The sequence below is a fragment of the Sylvia atricapilla genome, chromosome 8 (genome assembly GCF_009819655.1).
Source record: "Sylvia atricapilla isolate bSylAtr1 chromosome 8, bSylAtr1.pri, whole genome shotgun sequence".
NCBI classification, from domain to species: Eukaryota; Metazoa; Chordata; class Aves; order Passeriformes; family Sylviidae; genus Sylvia; species Sylvia atricapilla.
The window spans coordinates 25,486,253-25,510,507 of NC_089147.1; the positions used below are offsets into that span (position 1 = coordinate 25,486,253).

Below are 24,255 nucleotides of genomic sequence, written 5' to 3' on the forward strand. Positions count from 1 at the left end.
TAACTGTAGATCTTCAGTTTATTGTGGAATAATGTTATTTTCATTACTTTCCTCATTACCATCTAGTTATTCTCTGTGTATCTTAATGGATTTACAGCAGTTAATGTTTTGAGAAGTGCACTCTGTCCTTTGAATAGTCTCTCCAAAACATTCACAGCAATTTCCTAGGTTTTCTCCTTAGAAAAAAGTGAAATTCTGTTTGTGTGTTTGTAAAAAAAAGATAATTCAATACTTATATTGGCTAAGCTCAAGGAATTGAGAGCAGCCTAAAGCTCACATCCTCATTTTCATCCTAATCAATGTGCTTCTAACACACGTCCTTTAGCTAATGAAACTCTGAATGGAACCTCATCTACCCTGCAGACTAACAAAGTTCAAGCTTCTACTTTAAAGAAGCCATAAAAATAATTTGCTTGGAAATCCAAGAAGTCTCAAGCAAAGGGCATTGTGCTTAGACCAGAGCATACCAGATATTTGAATTGCAGAAGAACAAAAAACCACAACCCTACAAACACAGCAAACTCCACGAGCTATGGTTTAGTTCTCCGTGGCAAAAGTAGATCAGGCTAAACAGATTATAATGCACATACAGCCTATTTCAAATGCAGAATAAATTTCAGGAGTTTTTTTTCTAGCCCAGAGAGAGAAAAGAATAGAGATGTTTTCTGTAGAGAGTCAAAAGATACTTGTGTGACTACAAAGCTTCCCAGCGGGTGAGGAAGGACATTCAGTTGTTGTTGTAGAGATCTGTAGCTTCCAAGCAGGAGAATCATGATGGGAAGGCCAGAGAAACAAGGCTGTTCATGGAAATAACAGATTCTTTAGAATAACATTCAGCAGAATTCATATGCTGTCCCATGCTTCTGAGACGATAAATCAGTGATCACATAATTTTCTGAATGTACTGCTTGTGGTATTCCCTACCATAGGAAGGCAGGAGGGTGCTTGGTGCTCTGTTGCTCTGCTGGACTAAGCAGGCAGACTGGGTGATGGCACAGCTGGGAATCCTGACACCAAATCTCAGGCCTCTAGCTCCTTGGAATAGCTCCTATGTAAACACTGAGCATGGATCACAAATGGAGGTGCTGAGGATTCTCTGCCTGTTAAAGCAATGGTGACCAAGCTTGGAGAAAGGAAGCTGACTCCAGCAGTATTCTATTTGCTCTAATGACCATTATTTCCAAAGCACTTTTATTTGGAGATGTGAAAAAGAACCCCTAAAACTCCTAAACCCAGTGAGTGGCTCAGCTGCTGTATTCCAGTTGGCAGCGTGAGGCCAGGTCTCCTTGGCATGTCTCTGCTTGTTCCAAGCCTCAGACACAACGTGCGGGTCTGAGCTGATGGGGTTGGAAGGCAGTGCAACCTCAGCTCTGTGCACAGTTGGGATTCCACTCCTGTCCCCATCAGCTGTGGTGCTTCTCCCTTTTTTCTGCAGATATGCAGCAGAGTCAGTGTCCCCTGGCAGTGCTCAGCCATGACAGGGACATGGTGACAATGCCCTGCTGGCCCTGGGGCAGCACAGAGAGCAGCCTGTGGTGCCACAAGGCTCAGCTCCTGGTGACACTCCAGCACTCTGTGTATGGGATCAGGAGTGCTGCTGGCAGAGCCTCGTGATAATTCTTGTAGGTGAGAGCTCAAGTTTCCTACTGCTCTCTAGGGCATTGCTTTACATTATAGATTTGACTGTGCCAACAACAGGCAAATAGAAAACATGATTTGGTCTTATTTTTGATTGTGCATGTTTATATGTACAAACTTGAGTTGCTGTTGGTTCTGGCTTTGGGTCTCCAAGAAAGTTTTCATTGTGATCCCTTTGTGCTGCAAATTTGAGTGACCTGATTTTGCATTTTGCATTTTCTGACCTGGCATTTGTCTGGGATAAGGAGCCAGAAGCCACTTTACTGGTCTCAAAGCAGCATGGATGTAGGTTTAGAGGAGCTCCATGTGAGATACTAATTAATGGATGAGGTAAAAAGAACTTCAAGAGTTTATGTTGTCTTCTTCTGGTGCTACAAAGTTGTTTTGGGTGAAAAACGGTGGAATATTAAAGCTGATATATCAGTGATCCGAAGACTGGGGATAGGGAAGACCTGGTAAATTATTCAGTAAGTTTTCCTGATAAAGCAGTGCTTGTTTCTAAAATAATTCCATTTCTACTCTCTTGTCCAGACTAACTTTGATATCCACTGCTTCCTAAGGGTTATTATTTGCAGCCTGCCACAGTCTCTCCAAGAATAAAAAAATACTTTAGTGGTCAGTGCACAAGACCGGGGCTCAAGAGATTTAATTTTTGTTTCCTGACTCTGCATTAGGCTTTGTGACTGGGCTCAGAAGCATACTGCTGAGCAGGAAACATGAGGTTCTCTTGCCTCCTTCTCATCTATATTTCAAATTTGTTTAGTCAGGACCTGTCTCTTCCTTTTACAGTTAGTTGAATTTTTCTTCTTTTTTTTTTTTTTTTTTTGTGTATTTCTCTTTCATTTGGAAATAAAGTGTAGTAACAAAACATCTTATTTTGAAAGATTCATAATTTAAAAATTATAATTTTTTTAAAAAATGTAATATTTGAGAGGCACTTTAAAGCTGGAATTATTTTGTTATAATCACTCCTCAGTAGTGGTAATTCTCTGCTTGCAAAGCAGAAAACACTCGTTTCCTACAAGTGCTAGGGATAACTGTTTTCTGGATGTTCTTGATTTTCTTGATCTTGCCATAGGTTCTGCAGTTTAAAATATCATTAGCCTAGAAGAGCTGACCCTCTCACTGTGAATGTGATTCTGCAGGCTGCAGAGGCTTTTTGTATGGCAGAAATTATCTTTTCACATTGCCAGATTTTCTCCCTGAGGTGCTCATATTTTTTTTTCCTGCACACTCATTTTTGAGTAATTTTGATGTCATTTTATGCTAAGAAACTATTGGGTTTTATGATCAGATTGTACAGTAAAGCCCAGCTGCAGCTTTATGGGAGCAGAGGTTTAAGGGAAGGTTTGCATGGGAGTGATTTCCTGAAGTAAATTCAGTGGTTGACCTTCTTTTCTTCCAGAGAAAAATCTGAATTAAGGCATATGTGCTCAAGGCGAATTGTTTTAAAATTATAGATATGGGGGGTCTATCTGTTTAACGCTGAAGGTTAAAATTGCCAGATTTTTTAATACACAAATCTTTCAGCTTGAATTTTATTTGAACATGTATTTTATGCATATAGAGTGGAGTTCTGATCTGTGTGTAGTGCTGAACCAACAACATATTATACTGATGGTTTCAAAGGAGTTTATACATCTACTAGCTAGAAGTTTATAAAAAAGATCCATTGTTTTAACAGAAGAGAACAATTTCTCAAGACAGGTCTACAAATCAGCTATTTGTTTTGTTGGGCTGGGTTGCAATGGGTAAGTTGCGCCTCTGAGAAACACATTAATAAACCTTTAGCACAGAAAACCTCGAGAAAAGCTAAGATAAATTTTTTCTGCTTACCTGAAAAGTTTGGTGTTTTTGGTTTTTTTTCCTTGGTTCCCTCTGATAAGCTCATAAATGAACAGAAATAGGAAATTGTCTCAGAACTGGGGTATGCTACTGATTAATTAATACAAGGTGTGGTGTTTGCAATGTTTTTTTTAAAGTACTAAATAAAGGAGAGCAACTAGGATATTCAAATTCCTCACAAGAAAGAAGAAATGTTGTGCTTTTAGAACAAAAACTGCCTTTGGTTATATGGAATCAGTAGTCCTGGGAAATTCCATACTTCTCAAGATACTTTACCATGAAATGCAGTAGGTGAAAACCTTGTAGGCAAGTAGTGAGATGGCCAGTCAGGTCTCAGCAGATGGTATTCTAATGCTGTATCCAAAAAATACAACACAAATGTTGTGTTGACAGGAACACAGAAATGTACAGAATAAGAACCACAATGAAACACATTCACATTTATAACCCGAGCCATAATCTGATAGACTGTGAAAGCGCAAATGCTTTTGAGAGTTATTGAAGGAAAACACTATTAGCTTAAATTTCCACCCCTCTTTGATGTTAGTACCGTTAAGGCCAACGCTGGGGATTCGTATAAATTACATTTTCCAATTTGGCATAGAATATTAGCTTTCATGGCGAGATCCGATCCCTTCGCTGCCTTCAGTCTGGATTGTCAACACTTGTGAGTGTGGGCTGGCACTGACACTGCTGCTGTCAACAGCCCCACTCCACTGCCTCCTGCAGTTTTCTGCCTTCAGCCTGGGATGTCAGAAACACTTTATTGATTGTGCATTGGGAAACTTAATCCGGTTAAATGGATATGTCCTCGCACAGAACAAGTGGTAGCTGAAGGTGAGAGTAGCTCAGCTGATGCTACTACAGAGAGATGGAAGGAAAGTGGAAGCAAAGGCTGCCTGTTCAAATAGGAGAGGTTTCTTTTAACTCTTATGGAAACACTGGAGAAAAACGTAGGGAAAGGGTGCTCTGTCCATTTCTTTGTTTTCAAATGAGACAAGATTCCTTTTAGAAGATAGGTTATGATGCAGAATTTTCTCATATCAGTGTTTGGGTGAGAGGATGAAATCTAAGGGACTGTAATATACAGGGAATGATGCAAACTGCTGACCCTTTCTGGTCTTGTAGTCAGAATTCTTTTAAATAAATCCACTATCCATCTTGTCTTTGTGGCAGAATCTCCTTTTGTGGGGGACAGTTTCAACAAATCTGCAGGAAAAAAAACATTAAAATTGATGCGTAAGAGGTGTTTCTACAAATTCCTTATTATGAGCCTCTAAAATGCTTATAATATTTGACAGTTGTATGTAGAAAAGCAGAAGGAAAAGACCAAACCCCACTAAGTCAGGTAGTGTAAATAACTATTAAAATGTATTCAGGTAGGTTCTAATCTAGTGCCCTTTGTAGTCCTGTAGTTGGTTCTTCTACTTGATGGTTCACCAAATGCAGTGTGTTTTGTAAAGAGGTCTCAGGCCTTTTTTTGGTGTTCTTAAAATCACTCTGTCAACACAGTAACCATAGATTTTTTTGTGTAGTTTGTGTCATGAAAACTGAACCAGAAATTTAATCCCTTGCAATTGCCTTTGTGAACAGAACAGGCTCTGCAGCACTGAGTGGTGTGCTCTGAGTATGCAGACTCCCTGAAACTCCTGCTCCACACAGTGGGAGCAGGGAATTCCTGGACTCTTTGAAGGTGTTCCCATGAAGCCTCTCTTACCTGTTCAACATTGAACATTCTCTGTGCACAAAAGCTTTTATAGTCACATAATGTCACATTGTGACACAATGTTATTGTTTTTGTCCCATCTCTTTTTCCACGTTCTTCATTCATCTATTCACCCCATGGTGAGTGAAGCAAGAAAATATAACGATTAAAAAGGGATCATAATACTGGAATTCTGGGGAATATATGCCTGAATTAATAATTTTTGATTTTGTGGGATAGCGATTGGGTAATCTGCAGGATAAAAACCTTTTTATTTTTTTGCCCCATCGTTTGACCAGATTTGGTCAAATCTGCAGATTTCATCAGACCTCTGAGCAACGTTTCCTTCCAGACTGTAAATTGCAAGCTTAATGTTTTCTAGATTGCAGCTTTCCCATGTTTTGGAGTCTGTTTATGTGGGGCTGGAGGCAGTGTTTAGGTGTTTTGGTCTGCTCTGGGCTGTTGCAGGTAACGGCAAACGCGTGCGGTGGCTGCGGGGCCAGGACGGCGAGGTCTGGGTCTGGGTGATGGGAGAGGCCCCAGGGGACAAACCCTACGAGCAGATCTCGGAGGAGCTCATAGCAGAGCGGGCCAGGCAGCAGGCACAGAAGGAGGCAGAAGAACTATGGTGAGGATCTAAGAGTTCAGGGTCCACTTGGCACAATGGGAGACGTGACCTTGTAGAAGGGTGGCAGGTAATGGTGGGTAAAACTGGTAAGTATGTTTTGTGGTTGTTTGCTTTCACTCGTTTCCTCAGGTTCTCAGCATGTTAAAAATGTCACTTTGTTTTTATTGTTTACTAAAAGCTAAAAACCCTCATTTGCAAAAGAAGCAGTGCCAACTTTTTTCTCTCTTGGGAATTTAGCTAAACTGTTGACCAGACTGTAAATAAAGAAAAATGAAGCAGTCTGGTTTTGAGATGATTAAATTAGATTTTTTTTTATATATATCACAGTTCTGAGCCCACAATGAGGGTTTGCTACATAAAATCCTTTTTGAAATTGGTTTTATTTGCATTTTGCTTGTATTAATTCTTATTCCTGCAGTTCAAAAACTCATTATACAAAGTGCCATGTGGAGTCTAGCAGGGCCTTTCCAGGTTTGGGGGAGATTCAAAAGTGGTTTGATGCTTGATATTGTTAGGAATTAGGCCACCTGCCTCACACCCTTCCCTTTGTAGTGCAGCACTGAAAAGTGACTGTTGAAATATCAGGCTATTCTGTGTTTTCATATAAGATTAATCTTGCTTTGAGTGCTCGCGTATTTAAGTAGGGATTGAATCCTTCAACCTGTGCTCTGAATTATTTTAACTTTGTCAGTACTAATAAACAATCTAGCATAAGAATTTGGGAGATGTTTGTACTAGTATTTGAAAGACAATAAATTCCCTACTATGCTTTGCTAGATTACTAGAAAAATATAAGGTATGACTTAAAGAAATCCGAGAAATACTTGTCTAACTTAGAAGTGCTATTTTAATTAGTAATTTATAAAAAATTGTAAATTATTTGCTTTCTGGATGATTTCTTCAAATATAATTTATGGTAGGTCTCTTGTTAAATACTTTTTAGTTCTTTGCTTGCATCTTTCCATGAAGTCTTATGCTAACTATTTATTGTAACCAGCGAGTAAGTATTGATCCTCAAATAAAGAAAATTAGTCCATTAAATTTTTATTTTCGCATCCTTTTCTGAAGGAGACAAAAGGAAGCTGAAATAACAAAGAAATTCCGTGATGCTATGGCTCAAGAAAAAGCCAGGATAGTGGCAGAAAAATGGAAAATAGAAATGGAGGATCGGAAAGCAGCCAAACTGGAGGAAGAAAAAATTCAGGAAGAACTGAAGGTTTGCATAGAGCAATTTAGGTTTTTTATAATAGTGTTTTCATATAGATTCAGAGTTCTTGTCACCTTCAGTGCATGCTTATTAATAAGCTTTAAAATCCAGAGTTGTAATTTTTCGTTCTGGAATATACCGATAGCTACATGGTGTTCAGCAGAACAGCTGGGTGAGCGATGAGAAAAAATTACAGGTCTCATTCAGAAGTGCCAGAACAATCAAACTGGTTATTCAGCTCACACATTAACAGAATTGTTCAGTCAGCTGTGCTGGGTGAATCATCCTGGGGAAAATAATGTACAATTGGGAAAGATCTCATTTGAAGTTAGTTTGCTTGAATGTATTCTGTGTATTTTGGATGAGTTTTTTCATATAATGAACTTCAAAATTGAGTCACTACTTCCTTCAAAATAATAAGGGGTGGATCCTTCCCCTACTCAACATATGGGAAAAGTCCAGTTGGCTTTGCTGGGAGAAGTTAATTTGCCTGATTTTCATTGACTTCATGATGAACTTTCTATGAGCTCAGTTACAGTATCTTAATGTTGGTTGGAAATAACATTTTTTGTCACATTTTCTAGTTGAAAATAGCAATTTCAAAACTAAACAGGAAACGCCTCTGTTCACCCCTTTCATATTACTTGATAAAGAAAAAAAATGTTGTTTAAAAACGAGAAAGTAAAATGCAATGGGTTCAGCGTGCAGAGAAGTCATGACAGTCCTGAGTTTCCATGGAGAAATCCTGTAGAAAATCTGACTCCGAGGATCCCGTAACTTCCATCCACACTCCCCTCCCCTGCTGACAGCTGGCTCTGTCTCGTCTTCCTTTCCTGGTGCAGTGATTTAAGGTGTGGAAAGGGGGGACAGACTTTTCCCATTGTCTCTTTATGACGGGAGGAGTGCTGAAAACTCGCTGTAAATTTTCTGTGGTTTGATTGCAAACAGCCAATTTCTTGTCACTCTGCAGACTGCGGGCCTGGGATCTGAGGTTGTGGAGCACAAAGGAGGGGCGGTTCCTGCCGAGGAGGCTGCACAGAGCTGCTGATTTACCTTTGCACAATTAATTTGAATTCACAGGAGAGAATGGGGCCTTTGAAATCTGATGTCCATGAGTAATGAAAGTATACCTTTCAAGTGCTTTATTAATGTATGAATAATGAGCAGAGCAACTAATTAAACACTCTTTCCTCTGCTCTCCGGAAAGTAAAGCCCTCTTGAACAAAGGCTGATAGGGTGTTCACTTATATCTCTGTGGCTGGTTTACAGGACACTTGATGGGAAAATGTCCACAAGTTCACTGTTACTGTTCTGTTTCAAAGAGACTTTTCAAAGAGCAGAGTGAGCAACTTCGGAGACTTTCAGTGGCCAGTATTCATAGCTTTCTATTAAGGAAAACTAGCTGTTCAGTTGTTGATACAATTAAAAGGAATAGCACCAAATTCTGCTCATTTCCAAACTGATGGAAAGGGAATGTCACAGTGGTCTATGTTTCCACTGTTTCTCAGGAGTTATGGAGGTGTTCTCTGTCCAGCTGTGTGCCTGGTAGGAAAAAGGAACACTGCTGGAAGTGGGATGAGATTATGGTTCGGTTTCTACTTTGACTTCCAAATACTTAATTTTGGCCAGTATTTCTTTATCTCTCTTCCTAAAGCTGCCAACATATTTATTCTATTAAGGAAGTAGAAACCCTTTCTTTCCCAATGGTTTCTCTTAAATCAAGCATTTGAAGACAGAATTTGCAAAAATTTAAATAAATGGACCAAAGTTTTCAAAATGAGGCCCAGCAGAAAGGAACTCTTAGGCTTTTAAAAATTAGTTTGGAAACATGATATAATGCAGTGATTGTTTTTTAAAACACCCTTTTTATCAAGTGTTCTCCCAGAATTTCCTGTATTAATCCAACAACAGAGTCTAATTCCACTTTCAGCATTGGCTCTTCAGTCAGGTATATAATTTGAGGTCTGTCAGGAGAGACTTGGACTGACAGGGTTCCACCAGCAGAGATCCAAATGCAGGATTGATTCCTGCTGCTTTGACACCACTCCTTTGCTACTCAGAAAAGCAGCTTGTCTGTTACTTGCTCTTGAAAGATCAAATCTTGTACCTTGTGCATGGTATCTAGACAGGAAAAGAAAATTGTGTTTCTGGCATCCGTGTCCAGCTACAAGAAGGGAATACAACTAAGGTGCAGGGAAAAAAGATGAATTAATGAATCTACTGATGTACGACAAAAGTAATTTCTAGAATGAAGAAGAGTGGGATTTGCTGCAGGTTTGCTTGCAGATGTAGGAAAGCTCACTTCCACAGCTTTAAAATATTGAATGCACTGGTAATCATCCTTCTGTGATGATGACCAGAGCATGTTTAAAGAGGTCTCCAGACTGAGGTATGGGAAGTTCAGTCTCTGCTAATGTTTCATCCTCTTGAAGCAGTTTGTCTTGGGAAATTCAAACTGTCTCCTTTCTGCTGGCATGTTTAATTTCTAACCATATGCGTCACAAACACTCCTTTTTAAGATGCTTTTAGTCCTCTTGACCTATCATGGGATGTTAGGGCTGTCTGCACTAGATAAATGATATCTTACTTATCAAAGTGAGTGATGATCCCTATTTCCTTTTCCAGCACTATTTGAAAAGTATTGCTTTCCTTGGTGTTTCTTAAGCAGAATTGTCTTTAATTTATGATGCTAGAATATAAACATTGACTACTCTGTTTTTGCAGTTTAAGAACAGCTATTCTTTTAGGCACCTATTCCAAAGGACAAATAAGAGAGCTAATTACTATCATTAATCTTTTTGCTAATTCACAAAGGTTATGAGATCACGGGCATAATTTTCTATGGTTATCAGTACCTGTCATTAAGATTCTGAACAATGTGCAGAGCTAAGGCAAATTAAAGATGTGAGTGTCATCCAGCCAGGGGTGGGTACCCTTCAGCTACATTTAGAAATAAAAGAGATCTTCTCTCAGTTCAGTCTTCATGTGGTCTACATAATGCAAGAGAATATTAATAGTAAAGTACTGTCCTTATGACAACATCAGATACCTGCCAAATTTAATAATATAAGCACAGTTGACAGCAGAGCTAAATTGCTTCTTAAAAATTCCCTGGGAGATGAAATGTGTCTCATCAAAGAAGATGGGTTGAGAATCAACCTTCAGAGAACAGAACAATTAGTGCTTCTGTTCAGGAAATATCTAATTAACCTTATGCTCAATAGAAAGAATACACTTTCTATTGAGCTTGGATGAGCTTTCAACACATGTCTGAATGCTTTACTGTGCCCTCAAGTGCTGTGGACCTGATTCTTCAGAAAATTGCTGCCAGATGTAGAGTTTAGGAATACAGTGAACTGTCACCATTGCCATTTGGAGTACTGTGGGCTTCTTATGATAGAGCAGTGAGCATTCTGTCTAGATCTGAAAAAAACTCGTCTCCAAGTAAACGTCAGGCACTTGAGTGGGACTGTTATCTCCAAGTGCAAATAAGCTGTAAGTTCAGCTCTGTGCTTTGCTGTGCCAAGAAAACATTGAACTCTTTCCCAAAGACAGCCTATTTAGAATCTAGGAATATGACAACAGCTTCTTGCTGGGGTTCGGCACCCAATTCGTTCTGGAAGTGCCTCAGTTGGGTTATTTCAATGGCAATTACAATTCAATAATACTCCATTTTGTTTCCTTTTGGGTGACCACAGTTCAGTAATTCTTTTTTTCCTGTGCTGTTGTCTCTTGAACAATGAGGCAGCTGTTAGTTTTGGTTGGGGGCTGGGTCTTCAGGTTTTCTCTATCCTACTTATAACTAAGATTAATTTGAAAGAAAAATCTCTTCCTCAGTGACATCAGTAATGATTGTGCTTCTGAAGCCACTGTCTTCAGTCTGGATTGCTGGTAAAAACTAGCAGAGCTCAGATGCTTTCCTTGGGTAAATGGGAAAATCTGAGCCATGAATAGCTTACATATTAGGAATTCAAGCTGTGAAGAATCTCTAAGATCCAGAGACAAACTTGAAGTAGATGGTCACTGGATCTACGGCAAATTACTTGAGCAGAGCCTGTTCCAGCATGTGCAGTAAATGTTAGATCTCTCCCACCCAGGAACAGTCCTTAGCTTTGTTTTCCAACTCATGGAACTCAGGGTCTTTGTGAAACAGAGTAAGCTGGCACCTCCTTGTATGAGATATGTGAATAGCATGTCCTGGGACACATCCATGGCAGAAATCTCACAGCTTCTGCATAAAGCATGAGTGAATTTCATACATTTGTCTCTGTGCAAATACATGCACAGTGAAGTGATGCAAAGCCTGTGTTCATCTTGAGACACTGGAAGTAGAGAAGAAAATAATGCTTCTGCAAACACTTGCTTTTCTGATGCAAGGGAGAGAATTTTCTCAGAAGGCGGCTGGGGAGGAGTTGGACATATTTCTGTGGTTACTCAGAGCTCTGTTGGCACCTGTCAATAGAGGGCAGGAGGATCTGGAGAGAAGCCTGATCTCTGAACTCTGCTGGCTGTGTCAGCCTTGCTGAGAGCAGCCTGTCCTGCAGCTGGGGTTTCCAGATTTCCTTCCTCAGAGCAGGAGTCCCTAAGGGCCCTCAGCTGTGTTTGAGGTGGCCTGAATGTCCTCCCTGGCCCAGGTGGATGCTGAGTGGGCTCAGGAGGTTTGCTGAGCTGTAGTGCAGCCGGCTGCCTGCAGCTTTTGGGGCTGCCAAGGACGTTTCCTGCCAGCCGGAGAGAATGGCAGGCTGTGTTATCTTCAGAGAGGGCTGTTGTAACAAGTACACTTTGTGGGTTTTGCCCTGAGCAGGTGGTGGTCATTCAGCTGCCCTGCATCCCATAAGGCTCCCCAGAAAGACCCCAAGGGCTGTGGCAGCCAGAAGCCCAGTTTTCCTCTGTAGAAAACCCCACTGCTCTATTTTGCCTTTTCCTCAGTGTAATTTTTTTAAATCTTTCTGCAACAAAACTAAATCATGACCTATTCTCGTTTCATCTGCCTTGGACTGAAACATTAGAACTTAACCATGGCTAGTATTAAATATCATTTAGACCTAGTAAAGCTGTCAAACGTGGTGAGACACGCATAGATAGAAACAAGTTCTCGACTGCCAGAGGATAGATAAGATCATTTAGCATGTTCAAATTTTCCAGTGGAGTAAAGGCTGGACAGGATTACTGCTGCCTGTTGAATTGCCAGTGTGATTTGTTTTGGCAGCTTGATAGTTTCCAAAAATTTGCAACTCTGTACCGAATTGTCACCTTCCTAATTACTTTGGCAGAGCTGAAAGGGTCAGGCACAGAGTACAACCTCTCTCAGCTGTCAGGCAGAAGATGGTGTTTGTAGGTGTCACAGCTCTTGCCTCCCAGCTCTGATGTGCAGGGTTGGATTCCTGGGGAGAAGCAGACAGTACTGCCTGTATTCTTCCCGTGGAGTAAATGTGGAAAGTTCAATTGTTCATTTTGAAAACAAACACACACTGTTTAAGTCATACTTGACAAAAGGATGACTGTTCTTTCCTGTGTCATACAAGCAAGGATTGTTTCTTCTCACACACACCTTGGAAGAGTTGGGCAATATACCTGCACATCTATGCACTAATTTAATAAATAGAAGTTAAATCTCCACTTTCTGTAAAAAGGAAAATTATGTGAAAAAGTTTTGGTGAATTCAGAATCAAGTGCCCATGTTAAGTTTTTGTTGTTGTCTCTTCTTTAACTTAAATCTCTTGTTCAGTTAAAAAGGTAGAATTCTCTCAGCTGGCATTGTTACCTTCCATTAAGAACTCAAATTCTACCTGAATTCCAGTTTTTTTTTGGGGGGGGTGGGATTTTTTGTTTGTTTTTCCTAGATGCTTTCATCTCTTTACTAGAAGAGTGTTTCAACAACAGCTACATTAAAAACCAAGCCCAAATTTATAACAAAACTCTTGTGTGATTCAGGGAAACTGCAATGAGATTGATTTTTCTCCCCTCCTCTATTTTAAGTTTACCTTGTGGTTTAAGATGTTGAATAGAAAATTTTCTGATAACCCAGGATTGCTTCTGTGTCTGTCCATCTTCCTGAAGGATAGACTGGATGTACTGAATTTTTTAGGTAGTGAAGCTAAGTGGAGAAATATTCTCCCCATAAGAATAAAGAGCACTTGATCTAATTTTTTTTCAAGAAGATAATAGAGCCATTTGCTAGCAACTAAAATGTACAATCCCTAATTCTACAGAGCTATTAAAAAAGATAATTTTTTTGAGGAAGCTGCTTGGTTTGAAATTAACATTGTCTAAAAGCATTAATTTTTCAAAAATAATGAACTGTCCACCCAGCTCATGTTTTTAGGAGCCAGAAAATAACAATGGAAGGACATGTTAGAAACAATCCAAGATAGTAGCATTAGAATTGACTGAAGAACAATACAAGGCTTTTCTTTCTCGGAACTAAGAGCAACCTAATGTGTTGTTCACAGAATTATATAACATTAAGGGTTGGACCCTTAACCTTCCCCCTAGAAATTTCATAAGATTAACATTTTGCAACAATCTATTTGGGGTTTCTCTTATAGTTTAGGTCAGGTAACTAGGACAGTGATTCAGGGTGATTTTACTCAGTGATTTCTAAAAAAATAAATCTTACCTATGAGTTTATTACCTGTAAGGATATAGTGTTGGTTCCATAATAAAATTTAAAAAAATGGTTTTATTTGTGATTCAAGTTATTTCAATAATATGAGTAACATGTAATGATCAGTTTTGAGAATTTTGTAGGCTTCAATTAAACTATATGATTTAAATCTGGTTCTTCACTACCTAAGGGATTTGGGAAAAATCATTGGAAAAGAGATACAGATTCCTAGTTCTGCATTAATTGAGCTTCTATTTTATTGATAGTTTAGGAGAGGCCAACTACAGAAGCAATCTTTCTCAGATTTCTGTCTCTTTTAAGGCTTTCTTGGAAGGGAACTTTTTTGGCATGTTATTCTTAGCTGCATTTTGCAAAGTGACTGTTGTGTGCTGAAGGATCTGCCTTTCCCTCCAGAATGCAGTGATCTTAATTTTTGGAAAATATTATTCCCTGTGTTGGCTCTGATGACACATTGGGACAGTAACTAAAGCAAAACAGCAATAAATCAGTTCCTGAACTCTAAGGCTCTGTGGATGATGTGTGCAGTGCTCGAAGGCAGCAGTGTCTTCAGTGGGGGTACACATGGATTTAAACCAAGCTTTGCTTACAGGCTGGAGGATAGCACAGGCTCTGGTGCCACAGGATGAAATGTTTCCTGTACAGTTTTCAGATCTTAGATGCTTACATGTTCCTCATTCCTGTGACACCTGTGGTCTCAAAATGTACCCTCCTCTGGAATTCCTAAGAGGTGGGAAAATTCAGTGATGCCTGTTGTGAGAGGTGGGAGGCCCAAAGTTAGAGGAGACAGTGATTTGTCCAAGGTAATGCAGCTTCTCTGTGGTAGGAAGCAGCTGAAGCAGTGTCTCATTCTTCCTCTTTAGTCACTTCTGCCTCACTTCATTTTCTCTAGAAAAGAGAAGAAGAGGAAAGACAGAAAGGTGAGGAGCTAATCAGGCAGCAGGAAGAAATCCGGGCAAAGGAGCTGTACCTGAGCCTCAAGCAAGCTCAGCAGCACAGCCAGCACAGCGACGACGACCAGGAGTGGGAAGAACAGTGTGAGTAAAGCTGCCTCCATAGCATTACTGTCTTTCTGAAAGCAGATAAAAACTTGCAGAATGGAGGAGGTGTGGCCAAAAAAATCTCTTCTACCCAAAGCAATACAAAGTGCTTTATTATTTTGGTGGTAATTGCCAGCTTAAAATTACAAACAGAAGTTTTGGATTTTTTCTGAAGCTATGTCAATGCCTTATAGAAATTTTTTTGTGTACAATGACCGAGATCATTAAATTCTGTCTAATGTACTTAATTAACAGTTTTGGCTTAGTAATATTAACTCAGGGCACAGTTATTTTGACAGCTTGTCCTCAGCTATCTCTGAAGAGAAAAAATCTGTCTTCATCAGTATTTTAATTGCTTCCATATGGTAGTGGGGTTAAGCTTTGATATCAATGCTGAAACTCACTTCGTTCCAAAAGAGTACAGTAAGTCATACTTAAATTGTTGCTCTAAAAAAACACCTGATGATGATGATCTCACTCTAGGGAAGTACTGTTCCATTTTAGACAGCCTGAAATTCTTTATGAATATCATTATTGTGATTAATTTCTTTTTCTATATGTGTGATTTTTAAAAGCCTATAAAGAACAAAACAATTATATTATTGTATAGATGTATGCATTAATACTGTAGACAAGTCAAGGTTCACATTATGAATAAATTTCAAAACAGATCATTAGTTTATTTTATGGCTTAAGTCATCTCTTCCTTAATTCTTGTGGACTAATTACTGAAGTGTTATTACCTGGAATTGATCTGATCATGAATGATTCTGCACAAGATTAATTAAATCTATAAGATATACTGGTGCCATTTTCCAAGGTCATAACAGGGTATGTTAATTTTGATCAATAAAGCCTCTGTATATTACATTGTCAATAAAGATAAAGTAATTATTTTCTGGAGAATTATCTAAATCCAGATGTACATGCTTATATGGAAAGAAAAACTAACTTTCTGTATTTTGGGTATTTGAGAGCAATGTGAGTTGGGGAAAAGTAGCCCTTTAGTTCTGCAGAAAATCAGCATCAGCTGATAGCATAGAGGATGGTATTATGTATTATGTATTTCAACCATGTTGTGAAAAGAAAAAAATGAACCTGGGTTACCTTTAAACTGAAATATTACAAAACATTACTAAAATCAGGTATCATTTTATTACTACTGCATTAATGAGGTAACTGATGTTTTAAATGGTTGCCTCTGTTTTCTTGAGGAATGCTGTTTGTGTGGGGATAAACATCCAAAATGCCATAGAATAATGATGGGAGAAGGGAGGGAGAAAAAGGACTAAGCTATGACAGGTTTTGACTGTGAGCTCTGTAATGGCATTTTCGGTCTGTTAAAACACTCGTGATTGCATCATGTGCTGGTGGGGATAGTCTGCCACCAGTACTTTTTCTTGTGAAAGCTTTGGGGTGTTCTGTATGCTCTGGAGGAATTCTGTCACCTCCAGTCTGTGTGCCTCAGTACCTGCAGGCCTGTGCCCTCACCCAAAGGTGGCCAAGAGCAGCTCAGGAGACCCAGACCTGCTGAGCCTGGTCACCAACCCTGCTGGGGCAGAGCAAGAGCTCAGCACCTTCTCTCTGGCTGCTGGGTTTGCAGCCTGCTGTAAATTCTGTGCTGACAGAGTTATGCTGTTAGCAGTAATTGATTTAGCATTAAGCTAACTGCAGACTAATGACTAGAGTGTACCATATCCTTGTTTATCCTCTTACGCTTATCTCAGTGTGTCAATTTATCCCAGTTGGTTTGAGGGCTCAGAACCGTGCTCCATTAGCAAATGGGTGTGACAACTGAAGATAGGAAGATGCAGTGTTTACTGCCTTATCTGAGACCAGTTGCTGCCTGGTTTAGACTATACTATCAAACTTTGCACTGAGTTTCCTCAGGCATATTAACATTTTCCATTTCCTCAACTTTACTGCGGGAGGCCAAATGTGCAGCAGATAGTCAGTAACAAATATTTGGAAGTGGGAACATCTGAAATTGCTATGAAATTAATTAGTACCTCAGGTTCACCAGATTTTTCATTTTTTATTTCAGTTTCAGATTTTTTTTTTCTTTTTATGGTAATCCTTCCATTTTGTCTGCAAGTATTCCTGTGGGGCACTAAGTGGAAATTTAGTGAAGTTAGGCAGAGCTGTCTGTGAGTCAGCTTTTCTAAGTAATAAATAAATGCATGAATGCCTAAGAGAACTACAAGCAGATGTAATATTTATATTTTTTTGCCACTACAAGCCTGCAGTGGAGACCATATTGCCTATTAGGAACAAGGCCAGGCTTCTTTGGGTCTTACCTCCTTGAAGTGAGCCCTGCCCTCTTCCCCTGAGCCGGGGCTCAGTGCTGCAGGGGAACAGCAGTGCTAGAGCAGGAACTGGGGACAGAAATGCAGCAATGATATTGATGACACTATTCATTTCTTTAGTGGATGGAATTCAGAATGTGATGGGGATTCATCTCTCCTCATCACATTATCCCTCAGCAGTTTACTGCCAAGGCAATAAGCAAAGTGATGCTAATATTAGTTTCTGTTGTTCGGTTCAGTTTGCTTCTGCTGTTTGCCAAAGAACAATAATGGCCACTAGAACTACTGTGTTAATTGAAATACATGATTTTAGGGCTTTTTAGTATACTAAATAACAAATGTGGAATAACTTGAGAAATTGGTGCTAAAATGATGTTGTAAGAGCAATTGCACACTTTGATTTCATATAAAAATATATATGGGGTGTTTTAGAGGGTTAGTAAGTTGAGCAGGGATATTGGTTGGCAAGTGAAAAGATGAATGGTGGAAGACTTAATCAGGGAGTCTACTGTTCAAAACTCTTATTTTTGAAACTGAGAAGCAAAACTAAACTTGGATAGCAGGGGATATGTATTCTCATTAGTTTTGGACATTTTTGTGTGCTGTCCCCTTTTTAGGTTTCTAGTTTATTTAAGTGTGGCCTCTCTTTGTGAAGGCAAAAAGCGAACCTGTGAAACAGGATAGGAAAAGCTGTAGCATGAATATTCATCTGACTGAATATTGTAAAAGGAGTTCTGTTAATACACTTACTAAGCCCTGCAAACTGCATCAGGCAGGGAAGTGCTCGGATACTATCTGACCAGCTTTATTCATCTCTAGAAAAAATTTATTCCAGTAAAAATGGAGACAGAGATGAATGAGTTGATCTATTCTTTTGCCTTTCCCTGAGCACCTACTTTCAGTCTTTCTTGGAAGAAGGATACCAGGCTGACTCATTATAGCTTCTTTTATATTGTTGTATTTTTATGTTCTGCAAATGTGTCTATGAATTTATTTTTGCCTGACTTGTAAAGGAATTCATTGGGTATTTATGATCCCCAAAAAATTCAAGTGAGTTGACTGCAGGAGCATTGATAAAATGCAGAATTTTAAAGTGAGTGGTCCCTAGTTTAGCTGTGCATTAAGTAAGCAAGGGCTCCACCTAACATATATGTGTCCTCTGAACTCTAGTAGGTCTCACAGTGCATTGTTGAATAGGAATGGGATTATTTGCATGCGTTCAGATAAGATTGCTGAACTGAAGCCACATGGCAGAGTATTTGTGGGAAGTTATATTTTCCACTTAGGAAAGGGATAAAACCACTGTGTGATTTGTATGTGCACTCAGAAAATCTGAAGATTGAATTTTATCTATTAGTAATTTTGAATAGCTCATTAACAAGCTTCCAAGAATTTTTAATGAACGGAAAGCTAAAACAAAATAATTTAAAAATTCTGATGCATATTCAAAGCTTATGTTTGGGGTTTTTTCAGCTTCCACATCTCTGACTGTAAATCAAAGCTCTTCAAAAGCACAAAATAGATTATAGAAAATGGAGAGGTCCTAGTCTTGCACAAATTATTTGATCAAGTTCAGCTGCAGCACGGTATGAATTAATCCTCATCTCTATTAAAAAATTTGGTATTAGAACTTTGCCAGGACTGCTAATAGGGATTTCCCAATCCTAAGAAAATATAGATGACAAAAGGCACCTTAGGTTATTGTAGAGAAATAATAGATTCTCAGAAACTGTTTATGGAAAACAAGGGGAACCCAAGACAACCCCTGTAGGAGCCAAGAAGCCCCTGCATACCCAGATTTGTGGTTTGCTCTTTGTAGTGAAGAGGGTATTCACACTGCATGTCATGGAGACGTGTCTGGGCTGGCTTTAAACTGTTCATTTCTAGCAATGACAACCAGATAATGATGGCAGCATGGACCTGTGTCTCTGAGCAGCTCAGACATTTCTACACAAGCTTCAGGTCCATGAGGGCAGAAATTTCTTCATTTTATGAGCACTGGAGGATGCACCTGTTGTTGGTATCACCAACACCAGAAGACAAAACCAGTCTTGGAGCTGGTCTTATGGGACCTGGCTGAACTGTAGTTCCCCCACAGGCTTGACAAATTCCTGATTTCCCCATCTTCTCAGTCCTTACATTATTTCATGAAATAAAAGAAAGATGTAAGAGTATGCAAATTATTATTTGTAGTAATTCTTTATGCTAGACATATGGATCTGTTATGGTGATTCAGAGCTTTTAGGGTTCTTTTCCAGATATCTAATCTCCCCACTGAGAATATTGACTGACTACACTGCTAGTGTTTTTCACAGGGGTCATGCCAGAAGTAAATTTACTGTAAAAGGACAGCCAACTAAGAAAAATAATCTGTTTCTACTTAAGTCAATGCTAGAAGTCCTGACTACTTTTGCTTTCTTGTTACTGGAAAGGTTACAATGTGTCTTGAAATACAAGTAATGTAGAATTTTGGCTTCTTCTATCTTCAAAATACTTGTGCTAGACTTGATCCAGACATAAAGTTCCCCCTCCTAGTGAGATGGTTCAAAGCCATAGACAGGAATATGAATAGTCATGAAATTCTATTGTAAGAAAAACCTTCTTCAAAAATACATCCAGATATACCTTCAGCCTTTGAGTGACTTTCTCAAGATAGATAAATTTGTGGGAAGTGTCAGTCTGGGAGGATGGTTCATGTGGTATATATCATTTTGTCTGGGTATAGTGAAAACCCTTTCTGTAGATTCCTGACTGGGATGGCTTTATCCCCAATACTATTTCCAGTCACCAAACATGGTTATTGATGGCAGTGACTTTGATTATCTGCTCAAAAAGCCCCTTGACTAATCAGAGGTTAAAAGAAACTTAGGGTAACCTAGGAACACAGGCCCAAAGTTGAAGCTGTAGTAGACAACTTCTAAAGGCAGAGGAAAGAGAAGGATGTTTTGGGGAACAACTACAAGGAAGGGGATTGGGAGAAAATCAGGAGTCCAATAATGAGAAAAAAATGGATTAGGAGATCCTATCATTCCTATGGTCCATGATACAATTCAGATGCCTCCACTGGGAAATTTCAGTAAAAATTGTTCATAATGTGAAAGAGATGATTCTGTATATAAAATCTCAATATTTGTATGTAGCCTTCCTATCCTTATGTGTACACAGACACATACAGACACATATGGGTATGTACATAAATTAGAAACACACAATAATGTACACACGTATGTTATGCATAGGGAGGGCTGCATGCCATACTTTCAAAAGGTTTTCTGAATACTGATACTTAACAGTTGCAAACTATGCTATCTCACCTCATACTTTTGTGATAAGATGTATTAAAGTTTGATAGTTTGGGACAATGTATTCTGGGTCACTGATTTGTGATGGTACAGATTTGTTGGCCAGCAAAAAAACAATAGGAATGTCTATTGAAAAGACTGCCAATTATTGAGGAAAGTGGGGCATAAAGGTACCTTGCCTTTCTCATTGCCAGGCAGCCTGTACATCAGTAGAAAAGAGTCTCAGAAAGCTCCAGGCAGTCTGCCCTCAATCTGAATATTGTGATGGTGACAAACAGTTGAGGGTTTCTAAATGTCTTGCGAAGTTGCATCGCATTCATCTTCCTTGCAGTCTCTCCTTGTGCTGCAAGCACAAAGTTCACATTTAAAGCGACCATTACTGAGTGGCTTTATAAGGGATAAATCACAGAAATACTGGAGCCATTGAGGCAGTATAAGTAATGACATTATATACCCTTAAAAATAACAATCTGTAAGATAAACAGTGAAGTCTGTTACTCGTGTTTCCTGTGCTGTGCATTTTTTGTTACTGTGTTTAGCCAAAACTGCAGGGTATGTAGTTAAGTGAAACTGAAATCCTGCCAGTTGCATACATATGAAGCATCTATGACTCTTTTATTATGCTATCTTGGTGAGCTTTTAGTCCTGCATATCTTTCTGCTTATGGTAATATTATATAATTCTAAGTTTAAAGGTCTTTTCCCTCTCTCTCATTTGCCCACAAGGTTTTATTTCATTTCATTTGGCTTTGAGTGCTTTTATTTCTTGATTCCATTAAACTTTCTTAGAATTTGGAAGTTAAATCCAGTTACATTTCTGCTTGCCTAAATGGGAAGTACAAACCAGAGGGATGCAAGCAGACTAATGAAATGCAGCTGTCTGGTATTATATCATGCATTCCTAGTCACAGGTACAGTCACAGGGGAGTAGGAAATGGAGTGTTCACTTTATGAACTGGGTATGATCTAAGCCAGGATAGTCATGGCAGGATTGATAATTGCTACTGGAGGCCATAGCTAGCTTCTTTAATGTTTGCTTCACTGCATGTTAAAGGTTTGTTTTGCACTGGAATAATTTGCCTGCCTGCAGTTATTTGTGACTCAAAACCATCATCCAAATGGGGCTTGAGGCACCAGAAAAGAGCTGATAAGATGATGAATATTTGCAGTAGAATTCTTGGTGCATTTAAGTTATACCATGTAAAAGACAGGATTGTTAGAACATTAATTTTAAAATTAAGAAGCTTTAGTGAAAGATGCCTGAACTGCAATGTCCAGAGCAGCAGTCTCATTTCAGGTTACAGAAATGGGTAACTGCTTGGTCAGTGCCATACTTAGGTGTGTATTAAGTCTTCCAGTATGAATTCTGGCTCTCCATATACAATTTCAGAGACCAAAGTGTGGGGCAACCCCACCCATAGCATCAACGTGCCCTTTCCAATGGCTGTTAATTTATCCATTGTTACTGAAACCATTTTTAGGCTGAGAATTTCAAGTAGGAAATGTCTGTGGCTATAAGTACCATGACTAAGATAGTATGTGCCTTTCAGAAAGCAAACAGCACTGACAAAGTGCAACCTACGTGTCAGTTTTTATAATGGTAAATTTTGGGAATTGACTCTTCAATTCTACTTACGTTCATAGCGGCAAAGAACATTGCTAGACACAGACTTAATTTTAATCAGTAAATAATATCCTTTCTTGAAACAGAGAGCTTGGTGCACTTCCAGGGGAAAAGATGTCCCCAAGCAGAATTTCTCTTATTACAACCAAAAGAAGTGTCAGATTTAATCACAATATGTAGAGGCTCAGTTATTGCCAGTAGTGGTCAGATCATTGATAATTTGAGGCATCAGGCAAGTCACCCAGTTATTCTCCTTCAGTAATGCATCACAATTTATACATTCTTAGATCAGCTGATACAGGAATAACTATCAGCTGATACAGGAATATCTGAGGTGCTCTGTGAGCAGAGGGTGAATGTCTGTGTTTCTAAGTCTCTCGTGCCATTCATTCTGCCCAGTGCGCCGCTCCAAGGCTGCTGACGAGGAGAGGAGCCACAAGGCGCGCCTGGCGCGGGACGAGTACCGACGGCAGTCCCTGCGAGCCATCCAGAAGGGAAGAGTGGCTGGCCTGAGCCATCTGTTCCAGGGGACAAACCTGAGCAAGGATCAGGAGGTCAAACTGAACAACAGCTCGAGCCCGTTGCTGTCTACTGCGGCGTCCAGGTTGGTTTGTGCTGGAGTGGTTCTGAAACAGTTTATTCTTGGATTGCTCACTCTCCAATCCCGACCATTTCAGCAAGCTAGTCTTCAGGCTTTGGGAGACCTCAGTCTTGCTTTTTCCTGATGATCAGAAAAAAGAACCTCTAAAGGAAAAGAAAAACAGATTTAATGCAAGCTAAATGCCATTTATCTTCCGGCAGATTGCTTACAATTCACACAGAGATGACTCCTTGAAAAGACAGTATGAGATCAGTATGCGAGCCTATGATACAGGGAAGTCAAATGGACAAATTCTTAGGCAAGTCTTAAGCCTCAAGCCTAATACTGCCTGCTGCTTTACAGTTTGCTTTTTTTTAAATTTTTTTTTTAATTTATTTTTATTTTACAGAGAGCAGTCATAAGTTTCAGCTTTTAGTTTTTTGTGGCCTTTTTTTTTCAGGCAAAAACCAAGTGTCTTTGGTATTTATTAATCTTTCATTTGACTATTTAGGGAGCACAATTAATTGCACTAGAGGAGAATAATACAAACTGGAGGATGATTCCTACTAGCTAAAACACATAGAAAGTAGTTTAAAGGGTAAGGCAGGCTTTCAAGTAGAGAATGCAAAGGAAACATAAATGTTTGAACAAAACGTTCCCTCTATTGTGCTTAGTGGTTTCTGTTTGGAGACACAGTGATGGCTGATACTGATTTAGAGGTTTTTGACAGTAAAAAGGAATATACTCAAGAAAAAAGAATTGCTTGCCAATATTTACATTGGAATAAAAATGAGGTGGAAAAGGAAAACTGACTGAAATGTCCATTGTGGTAAATTGTTTTTTCAATTTAAGTTCTGTAAGAAAATGTTTAAGGTGCCATAGCTAATATAAAAAAAATCACACCACTCTAATTTCCATAAAAACACAAAGTAATTTTAACAAATTTAAAAAAAGTTAAAGATGTTCAGTGAGCTGTACTGAGCAGAAGTTACACTGACCACTTTGCAGCTGTATGCTTCATGAATATGCAAAAAGAGATGAATATTTATATTGTGCCTTGTTCTCATATGCTGTTGATGCTCTCTCCTCCTGTGCAGTAAGATCTGGGAGCGCCCTTCTCGGCCCCTCTCCCGGGACCTCATCATTCGCTGGTTCAAGGAGGAGCAGATCCCCCGGCGGGCTGGCTTTGAGAGGAACACCAACAGGATTGCTCAGTGGTTCCATGGTAATTCCCTCATCCCTCACCTCCCATGTAACAGAGCTGTGATGTCTGCTCAGGGAATCAATCTTGCCAGCTTCCATCCCAAAATAGCAAAGCCTACTGACATGGTGAAACCAATTTTCCCAAAAAAGCAAAGCCTACTGACATGATCAAACCAATTTCCCCAAAAAAGCAAAGCCTACTGACATGGTGAAACCAAGTGCCTGTTAAAACCATGCTTTTGCATCTTTCCTACTGTTAGCATATGATTTTCCCATTTTCTTTTTAGCAATTAAGTAGACTAATTTGGGACCAAATATTTTAGCACCAAAATTTTTTCAGGAATATTTTGTCCAAAATATACCTGCTGAGCAATAGCAAGCCAAGTAAGAGTACTGAGACCAAGACAGGGTGAGAAGTACTTCAAAATTAACTGGAAAATGCTATGATGCTGTGGTATGTGGATAACTGATGGTCAAGTGTTTGATTTACCTGATTTGCAAGAATGACTTGAACTCATATATTTTTAATCCTTGTTATACTTGATAAACTGGG

General features: G+C 39.2%; 1 protein-coding gene across 1 annotated transcript in view; it reads left to right on the top strand.

Annotated features, from left to right (window-relative positions):
- Positions 1–24,255, top strand: part of SH2D4B (SH2 domain containing 4B) — a 55,494-nt gene that overhangs the window by 7,271 nt on the left and 23,968 nt on the right. The window contains exons 2-6 of the mRNA XM_066324170.1: positions 5,657–5,816; positions 6,885–7,032; positions 14,541–14,685; positions 22,319–22,523; positions 23,597–23,724. Of these exons, the coding sequence (XP_066180267.1) occupies positions 5,657–5,816; positions 6,885–7,032; positions 14,541–14,685; positions 22,319–22,523; positions 23,597–23,724 (786 nt within the window). The remainder of the gene's footprint in view (positions 1–5,656; positions 5,817–6,884; positions 7,033–14,540; positions 14,686–22,318; positions 22,524–23,596; positions 23,725–24,255) is intronic.